The sequence below is a fragment of the Microcebus murinus genome, chromosome 22, assembly GCF_040939455.1.
Source record: "Microcebus murinus isolate Inina chromosome 22, M.murinus_Inina_mat1.0, whole genome shotgun sequence".
NCBI lineage: Eukaryota > Metazoa > Chordata > Mammalia > Primates > Cheirogaleidae > Microcebus > Microcebus murinus.
The window spans coordinates 15,649,418-15,662,269 of record NC_134125.1 but is presented as its reverse complement, the minus strand read 5'-3'; the positions used below and the strand labels follow the sequence as shown (position 1 = coordinate 15,662,269).

General features: G+C 48.2%; 1 protein-coding gene across 1 annotated transcript in view; it reads left to right on the top strand.

The window, feature by feature from the left end:
• Positions 1–742: 742 nt before the first annotated feature.
• Positions 743–12,852, top strand: part of ACACB (acetyl-CoA carboxylase beta) — a 105,780-nt gene continuing 93,670 nt past the window's right edge. The window contains exons 1-2 of the mRNA XM_012756613.3: positions 743–842; positions 8,139–8,809. Of these exons, the coding sequence (XP_012612067.2) occupies positions 8,148–8,809 (662 nt within the window). The 5' untranslated portion in view covers positions 743–842; positions 8,139–8,147. The remainder of the gene's footprint in view (positions 843–8,138; positions 8,810–12,852) is intronic.

The following is a 12,852-nucleotide window of genomic DNA, read 5'->3' as shown; positions in this document are numbered from 1 at the left end:
TGATTTCCATGTGACCTCTGGGCCGCTGTTTGCTCATCTGTAAAACAAGGACACAGGACTTGACGGCCCCTGCGTTCCCCCACATTGGGCTGTAGGTTGCAGCAGGTGGCTGCTCACACCGAGCGGTGACACTCCCAGCCCTGCGGGCCGAGCAGTGCAGGTCAAGGCGGTCCCCGGCCAGCCTCTCACACCTTGGCAGCCGTGCTTGCCCCTATCAGCGTAACCATCTCAGAATTTGCAAAAGGACGTTGCACCACCCGCCTGCTGGCCGGCGGGCCCCTGGCCACCTGTGCCTCGTTCTTTCCGTGGTGCCCGAGGTGGTCACACTCACGTTGTGCTGAGCCCTGTCCTCCCTCTCGGGCAGGTGCGTGACAGATGAGCACGCGGGGCCGGGAGCTGCCTCCGTCCGGTTTCCCCGTCTGCTTGTTGTGTTACAGGAGTGTCTAAAACCCTCTCCAGGGATTCAGAGTTGGGCAAGGGGCTGATTGCATGAGCAGTGAAGTAGGGCTAAGTACAGGACTGTGACAAGTCAGAGGGAGGTGGCCCTGGGGCCGAGCAAGCCCCCGAGAGCGTATGGAGACGCCTCTTAAGCTCGGGGTCCGCGAGCCGCGTGAGGACCGTCACAGATGGCCTAGACTTGCGGGCGCAGACAGAGGCGTGCTCCATGCCCAGCTTGGGGAAACACAGAGCGCTGGCCGGGCCAAGCCCCTCCCCCGTGGCCTGAGGCACGCCACCAGCCTCCTGCTGAAAGGTGACACCCACGGGCCAGGTTCCCTTAGTCACCCTTCGGGCGCCTGTCGGACTCACACCAGAATGGAGCTGGTGGCCGCGTCCCCGTGACGGTGAGTGCCAGCTAGGGCTCAGGAGTTGCCGGGAGGAGGAATCAAAGTGGTGAAGGGGTTTGCTGGGTGCTGTCATGTGTCCCCTCTGCCCTTCAAGGCCCCGCTGGGGACAGGGTATGTTTGCTGTCTGTGGGGAGCGGGAAGACGCGCTCCCAGCCCTCACCCCTTCCCTGCCCTTGACCAGCCCCGGCCAGCACTTGCTGTTGGGACCAGGCGGGTTCCTGCATTCATCGCGCGTGAGTGGCGGGGCCGGGAGTGCCCTGGCACCAAGCAGCTGTTGCTTGGGTTCAGTTTGCAAGAAATTAAAATTAGCTCTGGCTGGTGTCCGGTTTTCAAGTGAGCTGGGATATTTCAGCGAAGGGCAACAGCTTGCCGTGATACGGTCCACAGGTTCCCTCGGAAGGGCTCGCCTGGCCTTTCCTGCGGGTGACATCCAGCCGCACGATCAGTGCTCATCCTAGACCACGGCCCGTGTCTGGCACTGTTAGCTGACAGGTCTCATCTGCGGCTCCAGCTTAAAGGTGCACAGCCAGGTGTCTGTCTGCTTTGGGGACTGTACTTCTAATGCCCCTTGTGCCACGCTCTGCCTTCTGGAGTTTATTTAAATCCACGGTGGTGGTGGGCAGTGGGAAAGGTATGGGTCTTGGCCCTGATTTGAGCAAGTTACTGAGCTTGTCTCTGAGCCACAGTTTACAGAACTGTAAAGTGGAAGTAAAATAATGACAACGACAACACCCATCTAGTTATTCCGAGGCTTGGAGGCAGGGTGAAGGTGAGGCGTCATGGAAGCTTGAAGGCACCCCACAAAACTGATGGCTCAGGTGTGCGTAGATGCTGCATTTGGACAGATGTTATCCAGAGAGCCATGGCCAGACAGGTCAAGGGGACAAGAATTGGCATTCCCATTTTATAGACAAGTAAACTGAGGCTCCCGAGAATTTCTTCGGTAACTTTCTCGAGCTGTTCCCCTATTTGTTTCCCTTGGAGGAAGTTCTCCTGCAGTGACCTTTGAGTCCCAGGTCACTGCTCTGCAAGGAAAGGGAGGAGACCCTGAGGGTTTTATGCAGATGAAGGTAGTCCTGGCAAGGAAGGTTTGGGGAATTAGATCCACTGGAGTGACAGCTGATCTTAAAGGACGTGCAGAGTGAGAGAGGGCCAAACCGGGGAAAGGGCTGGGCACCTCTTCCATTAGAGCTTCCAAGTATAGCTTGGCAGTGTGAGCTGCCATTCCTCTATCACCCACCATGCCTGTCTAACTCCCTTGCCTGTCTGCCCATCCACTCGCCTCCTCTGCACTCAGCACCTACCCATCCTTTTATTCGTAGTCCCAGTCGGCCAGGATTGCCTGAGCAAGTTCCCAAAGAGCTTACAAAATGCAAAACTTGCAAAATTTGATTGGCTTTCCAATGGGAATCAATGTAAAGAATGTGTTCTCAGGGCTCACAGATGCCAAAGCATTATAGCACAGTTTTGTTTTGATGTTGCACTTTTTTCAGCAATAATTCGAGTATTTTTCGATTGGGGTACAGGTTACGTTATGCACTTGCTATTTCTCATATCACATGGTTTCAAATGTGTACATTTAAAATTTGCCTAAAATCAGCCACATTCATATAAGGCGTCCCCCTTCAGAGTTGCCATGGAGACACCGGCTCGCTCCCGTGAGGTTCCTGAACGCAGTTTCAGAAATGAGACCCTAAAAGGCAAAATTCCAGCTCAGTTCAAACCATCAGTTGGTGCTCAGTATGTGTTCGTGGATTTATTCATTTATTCAGCACACGGTTTTTGAGTACCTACTAGGTGCCGAGCACCAAGTTGGGTAGAAGGCTCCATAAATTACTAACACTTAGTCCATGTCCCCAGGGATGACCCAATCAGTCAGGGGAGACAGACAAATGAACAGCCCGTTTCCACACTGTGTTGTCCATGTCACCGTGGTGGAGGTCTGTACCTACTGGCTAACTCAGCCGGCCAGGGTGGGCTGAGCAGAGAGCCCCAAGGGAGCCGACTGCGGAGTTTTGAAAGGGCAGTGTGGCCAGCAGAAGTCATGAGAGGAACAATCCTAGCGCTCTGGGAGGCCGAGGTGGGCGGATTGCTCGAGGTCAGGAGTTCGAGACCAGCCTGAGCAAGAGCAAGACCCCATCTCTACTATAAATAGAAAGAAATTAATTGGCCAACTAACATATATATAGAAAAAATTAGCCGGGCATGGTGGCACATGCCTGTAGTCCCAGCTACTTGGGAGGCTGAGGCAACAGGATTGCTTGAGCCCAGGAGTTTGAGGTTGCTGTGAGCTAGGCTGACACCACAGCACTCACTCTAGCCTGGGCAACAAAGTGAGACTCTATCTCCAAAAAAAAAAAAAAAAAAGAAGGCATGAGAGGGACAGTGGCCCCTCAGCAGCCAGGTCTAGAAGGGCCCATGCACCCTGTCATATGTCATACCCTCCTGCCTGGGGAGGGTGTGGGACTCCAAGACTCTAACCTGTTTGTTGGTCCTCTGGGGAAGCCAGGAGTGCTTTTCAACAGTTTTGGCAATGCGACCTGCCAGCTACTCATGTTGAAATTTTTCCTGCGGGCAGGTGTGAGCCAGCTGTTTCAGGACTCTGACCTTTCTTGCTGACACTTGAAAAAACTTTTATTGAGGGTTTACTCTGTGCAAGAGAAACAGTCACAAGAAGAAATAGACTCTGCCCCCAGAAGCTCCCAGCTCACCATTCAGAAGCAAGAGGCAGGCAGGGAGCAGGCACAGGCGTGGAGACCAGTGCTTCTCAGCCAAGGGCAGTCTTGTCCTCACCGTGGGACATTGGTCAATGTCTGGAGACATTTTTGATTGTGGCAACTGAGGGAGGAGATGCTACTGGCGTCGAATGAGTAGCGGCCGGGTTGCTGCTCAGTATACTATGATACACAGGACAGCCCCCATGACAAAGAATTCTCTAGCCCCGAATGTCCATAGAGCCATGCTTGGGAAATGCCGGGGTAAGAACAAGCCTTGGGCATCAGAAAGGCATCTGAGGCCGGGCGTGCTGGCTCAAGCCTGTAATCCTAGCACTCTGGGAGGCCGAGGCGGGCGGGTTGCTTGAGGTCAGGAGTTCAAAACCAGCCTGAGCAAGAGCGAGACCCCGTCTCCACTATAAATAGAAAGAAATTAATTGGCCAACTAATATATATATATATATATATATATATATATATATATATATATATATATATATATATATAAAAAATTAGCCGGGCATGGCGGTGCATGCCTGTAGTCCCAGCTACTCAGGAGGCTGAGGCAGGAGGATTGCTTGAGCCCGGGAGTTTGAGGTTGCTGTGAGCTAGGCTGACGCCACGGAACTCACTCTAGCCTGGGCAACAAAGCGAGACTCTGTCTCAAAAAAAAGAAAGAAAGAAAGGCATCCACATTGCTGGTATGTATTTGTTTGGGTCCCTTTTTTCATTTCTTTTGGGATATACCTAGGAGTGAGATTGTTGGATCTTTTTGTAATTCCATTTTTAAATTTTTTAGGGGTATACCAAACGGTTTTCCATAGCAGCCACGCCATTTTAAATGCCACCAGCAATGGTCAAGAATTCCAATGTCTGTACCTCCTCACCAACACAATTCTCTCTTTCTCTCTCTCATTTGGATTACAGCCATCCTAGTAGCTGTGAAGTGCTATCTCATTGTGGTTATGATTTGCATTTTCCTAATGGCTAAGGATGTTGAAATGTCTTTTTGTGTGCCTACTGACCATTTATTTATCTTCTTTGGAGAGATGTCTATTCAAGTCCTTTGCCCATTTTTTAATTGGGTTGTTTGTCTTTTTGTTGTTGAGTAGTGGGAGTTCTTTATATATTCTGGACACTAGGCCCTTATCAGATGTATGGTTTGCAAATAGTTCTCCCATTCTGTAGGTTATCTTTTCACTTTTTTGATAGTGTCATATGATTCACAGAAGTTTTTTAAATTTTGATGAAGTCAAATGTACTTATTATTATTATTTTTTTTATGTTTCTAATGCTTTGGGTGTCATAGCTAAGAATCCATCGCCAAATCCAAGGTCATGAAGATTTATCCCCATGTTTTCTTCTAAGAGTTGTAAGATTTTAGCTCTTATATTTAGGTCTCTGATCCATTTTTGAGTTAGTTATTGTATGTGGTATGAAGTATGGGTCACCTTCATTCTTTTGCATGTAGAAATCTAGTTGTCCTAGCACCATGTGTTAAAGGGACTATTCCTTCACCATTGAATGTTCTGGATACCCTTGTCAAAAATAAATTGTCCATAGAAGTATGGGTTTGATTTTTAAGTACCATACTGTTTTGTTTGCTATAGCTTTGTAGTAAGTTTTGAAATTGGAAAATATGAGTCTTCTTTTTAAAGATTGTTTTGGCTAGTTGGGGCCCCTTATAATTCCATATAAATTTGTTTATCTCTTTTAGTATTATGGCCATCTTAACAGTAAGTCTTCCAATCCATGAGCATGCCATGTCTTTCCATGTATTTAAGTCTTTAATTTCTTTCAAAAATGTTTCAGTATACAGGTTTTCACCTCCTTTGTTAAATTTATTCCTGGGCATTTTATTCTTGTGGATACTATTATAAATAGAATTGTTTTCTTAATTTCCTTTTCAGATTATTTGTTACTGGTCTATAGAAACACAACTGATTTTGTCATGTTGATCTTGTATCCTGCAACTTTGCTTAATTTGTTTATTATCTCTACAGTTAGTAGGTTTTCTCTGTGCGTGTGTGTGGTTTCTCTTTGGGGTGATCTATATATAGGATCACATCATCTGTGAATAGAGAAGGCTTTACTTCTTCCTTTCCAATTTGGATACCGTTTATTTCTTTTTACTGTCTAATGCCTCTGGCCGGAGCTCCCAGTCCAATGTTGGGTTTTCCATAAATGCACTTTAGTATGTTGAAGTTCCCTTTTTAGTCCTCATTTTCTGAGCATTGTTATCATGAAGGGTGTTGGATTTTCTCAAATGCTTTTTCTGCATTTATTGAGATAATTGTGATTTTTTTCTTTGTTCTATTAATGTAGTGTGTTACACTGATGTTGAACCACCTTTGACTGACTTTTCTGGAAAAACAAACTTGATGATCTTAAAAACAAAAAACAAAAAACTCTCTGACCCTTTGTATTACCTAGAAAATACCCTTGCCAACATATCTGCAAATTCCATTGCCAAAAGTGTGCAAGAAGTTCTTGGATCATGTAGTTCTAGGAAATCTTGAGAACTTTTCCACTTTCCTTATGAACGCTGTGTTGAAATTTAAAAAGAAAGTCTTTTAGATACCAAATGGATCTGCCTCAACTCTGTGGCCCTTCTTTTGTGATGCTTCTAGTATATAACTGTGGCAAAATTGGTTCAGAAATTTCAACATCTTTAGGTCCCATTTTTATTATTATTATTATTATTTTTATTTTATTTTTTTGAGACAGAGTCTCACTCTGTTGCTCAGGCTGGAGTGCCATGGCATCACCATAGCTTCAGCAACCTCAAACTCCTAGGCTCAAGTGATCCTCCTGTCTCCGCCTCCCGAGTAGCTGGGACTACGGGCACACGCCACCATGCCCGGCTAATGTTTTCTATATACTTTTAGTTTTCCAGCTAATTTCTTTCTATTTTTAGTAGAGACGGGGTCTCACTCTTGCTCAGGCTGGTCTTGAACTCCTGACCTTGAGTGATCCTCCCCCCTTGGCCTCCCAGAGTGCTAGGATTACAGGCGTGAGCCACCATACCCAACCTAGGCTCCATTTTTTAAACATTTCCTTCGAATAACAATGATCTCATTAAAAGGGCAGGGCTAGTGTGATTGGTAGAAAGAGGTGTGGGTTAGAAATCCGAGTATCAGAATTCATTCATTCAGCACACACTTGTGAAGCCCCCACTGCATACCAGAACCTAGCCCAGACCTGGTCTTGTTGAGCTTCCATTCTAGCTGTATGCACCTGAGCTAGGTGCTATGGAGAAAGTAAACGGTAGGTGACCTTCCTCCCTCCAGGGTTGTGATAATGACAACGATAGCACCACAGTCATGATGATGACAGAGCCAACGATCTCTTTATATTTATAAAGTGGAATATACCGTGTTTTCCCGAAAATAAGACCTCCCCATAAAATAAGCCCTAGCAGGATTTCTAAGCATTTGCACAATAGAAGCCCTACCCCGAAAACAAGACCTAGTGACGGGCGTGGCTACGCAGCGCATCTGCACAACCCATGCATTTCGCCGCGGAGCAGTAAAGAAGATGAGCAGCCCTTCTCATCTGCCCCATGAGAGCTCTAGTGCTCGACATGAGAGATGGGGCCAATGGTTCTAAAGGAAACAGAGTCGCAAGAAATTCAGGATGGAATTCGGGCTTTGGAGAGTTATGATGATGTTCCAGAAGAAGACGACTTAACTATATTTGAATAAATGTAGATTGTTGTACTGTACTGAAAACAAATAACACATCCCCTGAAAATAAGCCCTAGGGTGTCTTCTTGAGGAAAAATAAATATAAGACCCTGTCTTATTTTTGGGGAAACACGGTAGTTAAGAGTCTTTTTTAATAATAACAGCTTTGTTGAGAGATAATTCACACACTGTACAATCCACTCACATAAGGTACAAGTCAGTGTTTTTAGTACGTCCGTGGAGTTGTGCTACCATCGATCTGTTCTAGAACACTTTCATCACCCCAAACAGAAACCCTGCACCCTTTAGCCGTCACCTCTGCTCCGCTAGCTCCTGGCAACCGCTAATCTGTTTTTCTGTCCCTTGGGATTCGCCTACTCTGGACACTTCACGTACTTGCAGTCACATAATAGGTGACATTTCATGAGTGGCTTCTTTAACTTCGCGAGTTTTAAGGTCCATCCACCTTGTAGCATGCATTGGTGCTTCGTTCCCTTTGTGGCTAATTCTCCGTGTGTGATAGACCCCACGCTGTCCCATTTGTCAGTTCGTGGGTACTTGGGTTGTCTCCATGTGGTGGCGTCGTGAGCAATGCTGCTAGAAAAAGTCCTCCCACGTGCACCCTCTCCTTGACTTCTCCCTCGCACGCGTGTTTGTGGTTTGTGTTGAGCGTGCGCTAGGACACCTAAGTGACAGGCAGGACACTGAGATGCAGGGGAGCGAAGCCGCAAGTCCAAGGTCGAGGCCCTGTTCCCTTCCTCCGGGGAGGAGAAGCCCATCTCCATTCTTCCTGTGCTTCTCAAAACCACAGAAGCCCGCTGCCTCTGACCCCTTTAGGAGAGAAAGAGCTGGATGATACTGACCCTAAAACGTCCCTCTTTTTCTCCTTACAGATTTTCTGAATGGTCTTGCTTCTTTTTCTATCTTGCCTGGTTTTCTCCTGCCTGACCTTTTCCTGGTTGAAAATCTGGCGGAAAATGACGGACTCCGAGCCGGTCGCTGTGAGTCAATCGGAGGCGGGCGCCATCCGGAGCCAGCAGCCCTTTCCAGACTCGGACAGCTCAGAGAAGCCACCGCAAGAACACAGTGGCGACGACGAGGGCATCTCCCCGCCAAAGACTCCCCAGGAGGCAGAGCCAGCCTCCCGCCCACGTCCCAAAGGCTCGGGTCGGCGGAGAAGCTCCCTGCCACCCTCGCGCCAGAAGCCCCCAAGAGATCCCCTTTCTTCCAACCATGTGTCACCCTCCCCAGAACTGCAAGCCAATGGGACGGGGAGTGAGGACCCCGAGGCCCCGGACACCGACGGCCTGTCCTCCCCGGTCCAGCCCCAGGGCCAGCGGGCGAGGTCCCCCTCCAAGGAGGACAAGAAGCAGGCAAACATCAAGAAACAGCTGATGACCAACTTCATCCTGGGCTCCTTTGACGAATGCTCCGACGACGAGGACCCCGGCGCCGGCTTGTTCCGTGAGTCTTCCCGGAAGGGCAGCCGGGCCAGCCTGGGGACCCTGACCCCAGAGGTGCTTCTGGCGACAGGTGAACCCGAGACCCTGGTCCCCAAAATGAGGTAACGTGCCCTTTCTCCTGGTAACGGGGGGCTGCAGAGTCAGGGTGGGGTCTGCCCCCTTCCCAGCCCCCTTCCCCGCTCCGTCGGGCCTTCTGCTATGGCCAACGCTTCGAGGGTGGCTATGCGGAAAAGGTGTGGGCCCCTCCTCCTCCCCTCCTTTCAAAATCATGTGGTGGCCATCTGTGCCACATCAAGGCCCCGTGCCAGGAAACTGGCCTTCTGAACCATCTCAGCCTACCTGGAAAGGCCGGCCTTGCATGTCACTAGTTACAATTTAAGCCAAATGAGCCCAGGCTGGCAAGGGTTACCAGTGACGATGGCAGCCTGGAAGAAGGGACAGTCCTCCTTGCCTCCTGAAGAGATATTCATTCATTCATTCCCCCCCCCCCCCGGAACTGTCGCCATCAGTTTGAGTGTCAGGAACAAATACCTATCGGCTCCATTAGGTGGGACCATCCCAGGGGGGGTGCAGTTGGTGGCTTTGTTTTTTTTTTTAACTATTGTTGTTATCCACCTTCTCATCCCCCCTACCCCCAAATGATAAATGGAAAACAGCAGTTCCAGGTAGAAAATTTGAGACATATAGGAGAGCAGAGAGAAGACAAGAGCCACCAGCTGTCACTTCACCAGCCAGAGGGGAACCTCTGCTCTCATGTTCCTTCCTTCCAGCCTGTTCTTCTCCCGGGGGACTGGAGTTTTATTGGCTATTCTTTTTTTTTTTTTTTTTTTTTTTTTTTTTGAGACAGAGACTCACTCTGTTGCCCGGGCTAGAGTGCTGTGGCATCAGCCTAGCTCACAGCAACCTCAAACTCCTGGGCTCAAGCGATCCTCCTGCCTCAGCTTCTCAAGTAGCTGAGACTACAGGCATGTGCCACCATGTCCAGCTAATTTTTTCTATTTATAGTAGAGATAGGGTCTCACTCTTGCTAAGGCTGGTCTCGAACTCCTGAGCTCAAACGATCTGCCCACCATGGCCTTCCAGAGTGTTAGGGTTACAGGCGTGAGCCACTGCACCTGGCCTTATTGGCTATTCTTGTAAGCATCTCTTGTGCTCTTTACCACAATGAGAAAAATCTGGATGGGTTCTTCCATTAGTAGTGAGCTTCATTTTAACCCTGGTTGCTAAAAGTAGAAGACAGAGACAAAAGAAAAGGCAAGTATTCTCTATATCAACAATCTTTAGGGGAAGACTATGTTGAGTTTCAAGAAAGGATAAAGGAAGAGAAAGTTTCAGAGTCTGGTACAAAGAGCACATCCTTTGGAGTCAGAAGGGGTTGTGTTTAAGACTGCTTGCTGCGTGACCTTGGACATGGCCCTTCTCCTCTCCCAGCCTCAATCCCTCCTCTGCGAAATATGGAAGGGATTAGATGCGATCGTGTTTGTAAGCTATGTAGAGTTTGGTATACAACAGGTGCTTCATAAGCAGTGGATTCCTCCCAGCTCCTTTCCTGGGCCTCTCCTTTGCCCACCCACACCCCTGTCACCCAACACGCGAGCTGCTCCACCCTCCTTCTACCTACAGTTTGTATAAATTATCCATTTATCCCTTATAACAAGGCTGGTGGTAGATCTCCATTTTATAGATGAGAAAACTGAGGCTCAGAGAGGTGGTGTTTCTTTCCCAAGATTCCCAGCTAGGAAGCAGGGGTGCCAAGTTCCAAGGCCAGGCCTGTCGGCCGGCAAAACCTATGAAAAGTCCTACGTGCTCTGCGGGGTCAGCTCCAACATTCTTTCTGCTCCAAATTCCGTTCTTTCCCTCGGTGTGGCAATCTCTGCAGGAACTAGCGGAAAGCAGTCCACGTCTCCTATCCAGTGGGAGACAAATCTCAGAGCTTATGTGAGAAGCGTTTGTGGTGGGGGGCAGTTTTGCAGGCACCTGTGTAGGTGGCAGGGACGAGGAGATACATTTATCACGACAGCTCCGGGAGGAAACAAGATGGGTATGGCTGGGCTCTCAGGGAGCCTACATCCTAGCAGGGCGATGAGAAATGTACAGATAAACAGGGAAACAACTTACGATTGTTTCCGAGTGTGTCCAATGCCAGGAAGGAAGCAGGATAAAGAGGGAAAATACGAAGGGTGGATCTATTTTAGAAAGATGTGGTCAAGTCAGGGAAGAGCTCTCAAAAGAGGCAACTTTCAAGCTAGACCAGCAGGATCTAACAGAACGTTGCACCATGATGGAATCCTTAGAGTGGAATGTTCTAGAACTGCACTGCCTAATATGGCAGCCATGAGTCACACGTGACAGTTGAGCTGTGGGACTGAGTTTTGTTTTGTTTTGTTTTAAGAGCTAGGTTCTTGTTCTGTCTCCCAGGCTGGAGTGCAGTGGCGTGATTATAGCTCACTGCAGCCTCGAACTCCTGGGCTCAAGGGATCCTCCCATCTCAGCCTCTCAAGTAGCTAGGACTATAAGCACATGTCACCATGTAATTAAAAAGAAATTTTTTTTTTTTGTAGAGAGGTGGTCTCGATGTGTTTCGCTGGTCTTAAACTCCTGGCCTCGAGTGATCCTCCCACCTCAGCCTCCCAAAATGCTGGGATACTGGTGCGAGCCACTGGGACTGGCCCAGAACTGAGTTTTAAATTTAAATTTTAATTAATTTAAAACTTAAATAGCCTCATCTGGTTGGCAGTTGGTAGTTACTGTATCGAACAGTGTAGATCCAAACCTAATGGGTAAGAAGGAACCAACTGTGTGACTCATTTCCACTGGTGCTAATTAAGAACTTATCAAACCAACAGACTTGACAAAATAATAGCATCATCATTATTTTTTTTTTATTTTTATTTTTTTGAGACAGAGTCTCACTCTTGCCCGGGCTAGAGTGCCATGGCGTCAGCCTAGCTCACAGCAACCTCAAACTCCTGGGCTCAAGCAATCCTCCTGCCTCAGCCTCCTGAGTAGCTGGGACTAAAGGCATGCGCCACCATGCCCGGCTAATTTTTTCTATATATTTTTAGTTGTCCAGCTAATTTCTTTCTATTTTTAGTAGAGATAGAGATGCTTTTGCTTAGGCTGGTCTTGAACTCCTGAGCTCAAAGGATCCGCCCACCTCGGCCTCCCAGAGTGCTAGGATTACAGGTGTGAGCCACCGCACCCGGCCGCATCGTCATTGTTATTTTTATTTCCTGAGTCTTGGATTCCCAGATTAAATGAACTGCCGGATGTAGTGGCTTCACGCCTATAATCCTAGCACTCTGGGAGGCGGAGGTGGGCAGATCGTTTGAGGTCAGGAGTTCAAGACCAGCTTGAGCAAGAGCGAGACCCCATCTGAACCAAAGATATGGTGGCGCATGCCTGTCAACATGCGCTGACAGCGATCCTCCTGTCTCAGCCTCCCACAGTGCTGGGACTATAGGCAAGAGCCACCACTCCTGGCCGTAACAAGGACCCTTGTTCACTATATCTGCCTTCCTGGATCCGGCTTCATTTGCTCAACCCTCCAGCTGGCGTAGGTAGTCACCGGCCGGCCTGCCCACACCACTGTTAAATAAAGTGCACAGGAGGCTGTGGTTTTGGACTGAGCTCCTCTACAAGGCCCCAACAGACCAAACCAAAATGGATCATTCGTGTCAAGTGCCACGTGATCAAACTGAACTTTGAAACGGGCCAGTTTTCCAAAAGAACAGGAGATTCACAGCGGCCACTGTGGGCGCTGTCAACAGAGTCTTGCTCTGTTGCCCCCCCCCCCAAAAAAAAAAAACAGATTAAATGAACTAATATTTCTCAGGGCAAAAGAATAAAGCATCCATAAATGGTAGGTTACGATGGAAGAGGGGGAAGTCTCCTAATGTTCCACCTACCATTTTCCCCCCACGGTTTTGGAGGGGCCTTTCAGGTTTGTGCTTAAACCACTGCTTTTCTGAGCTGGTACATTTCTAAAGGCAAAAGATGCTTAACTATCTCTTATAGAGGAAATAAAGCCAAGACATTGAGTGAATGTCCTGTGTTTGTATCTCCATTGCACTAAAACCTAGCATTATAGGTGAATCTTTTATTCTTTTTTTTTTTTTTTTTTTTTTTTTTTGAGACAGAGTCT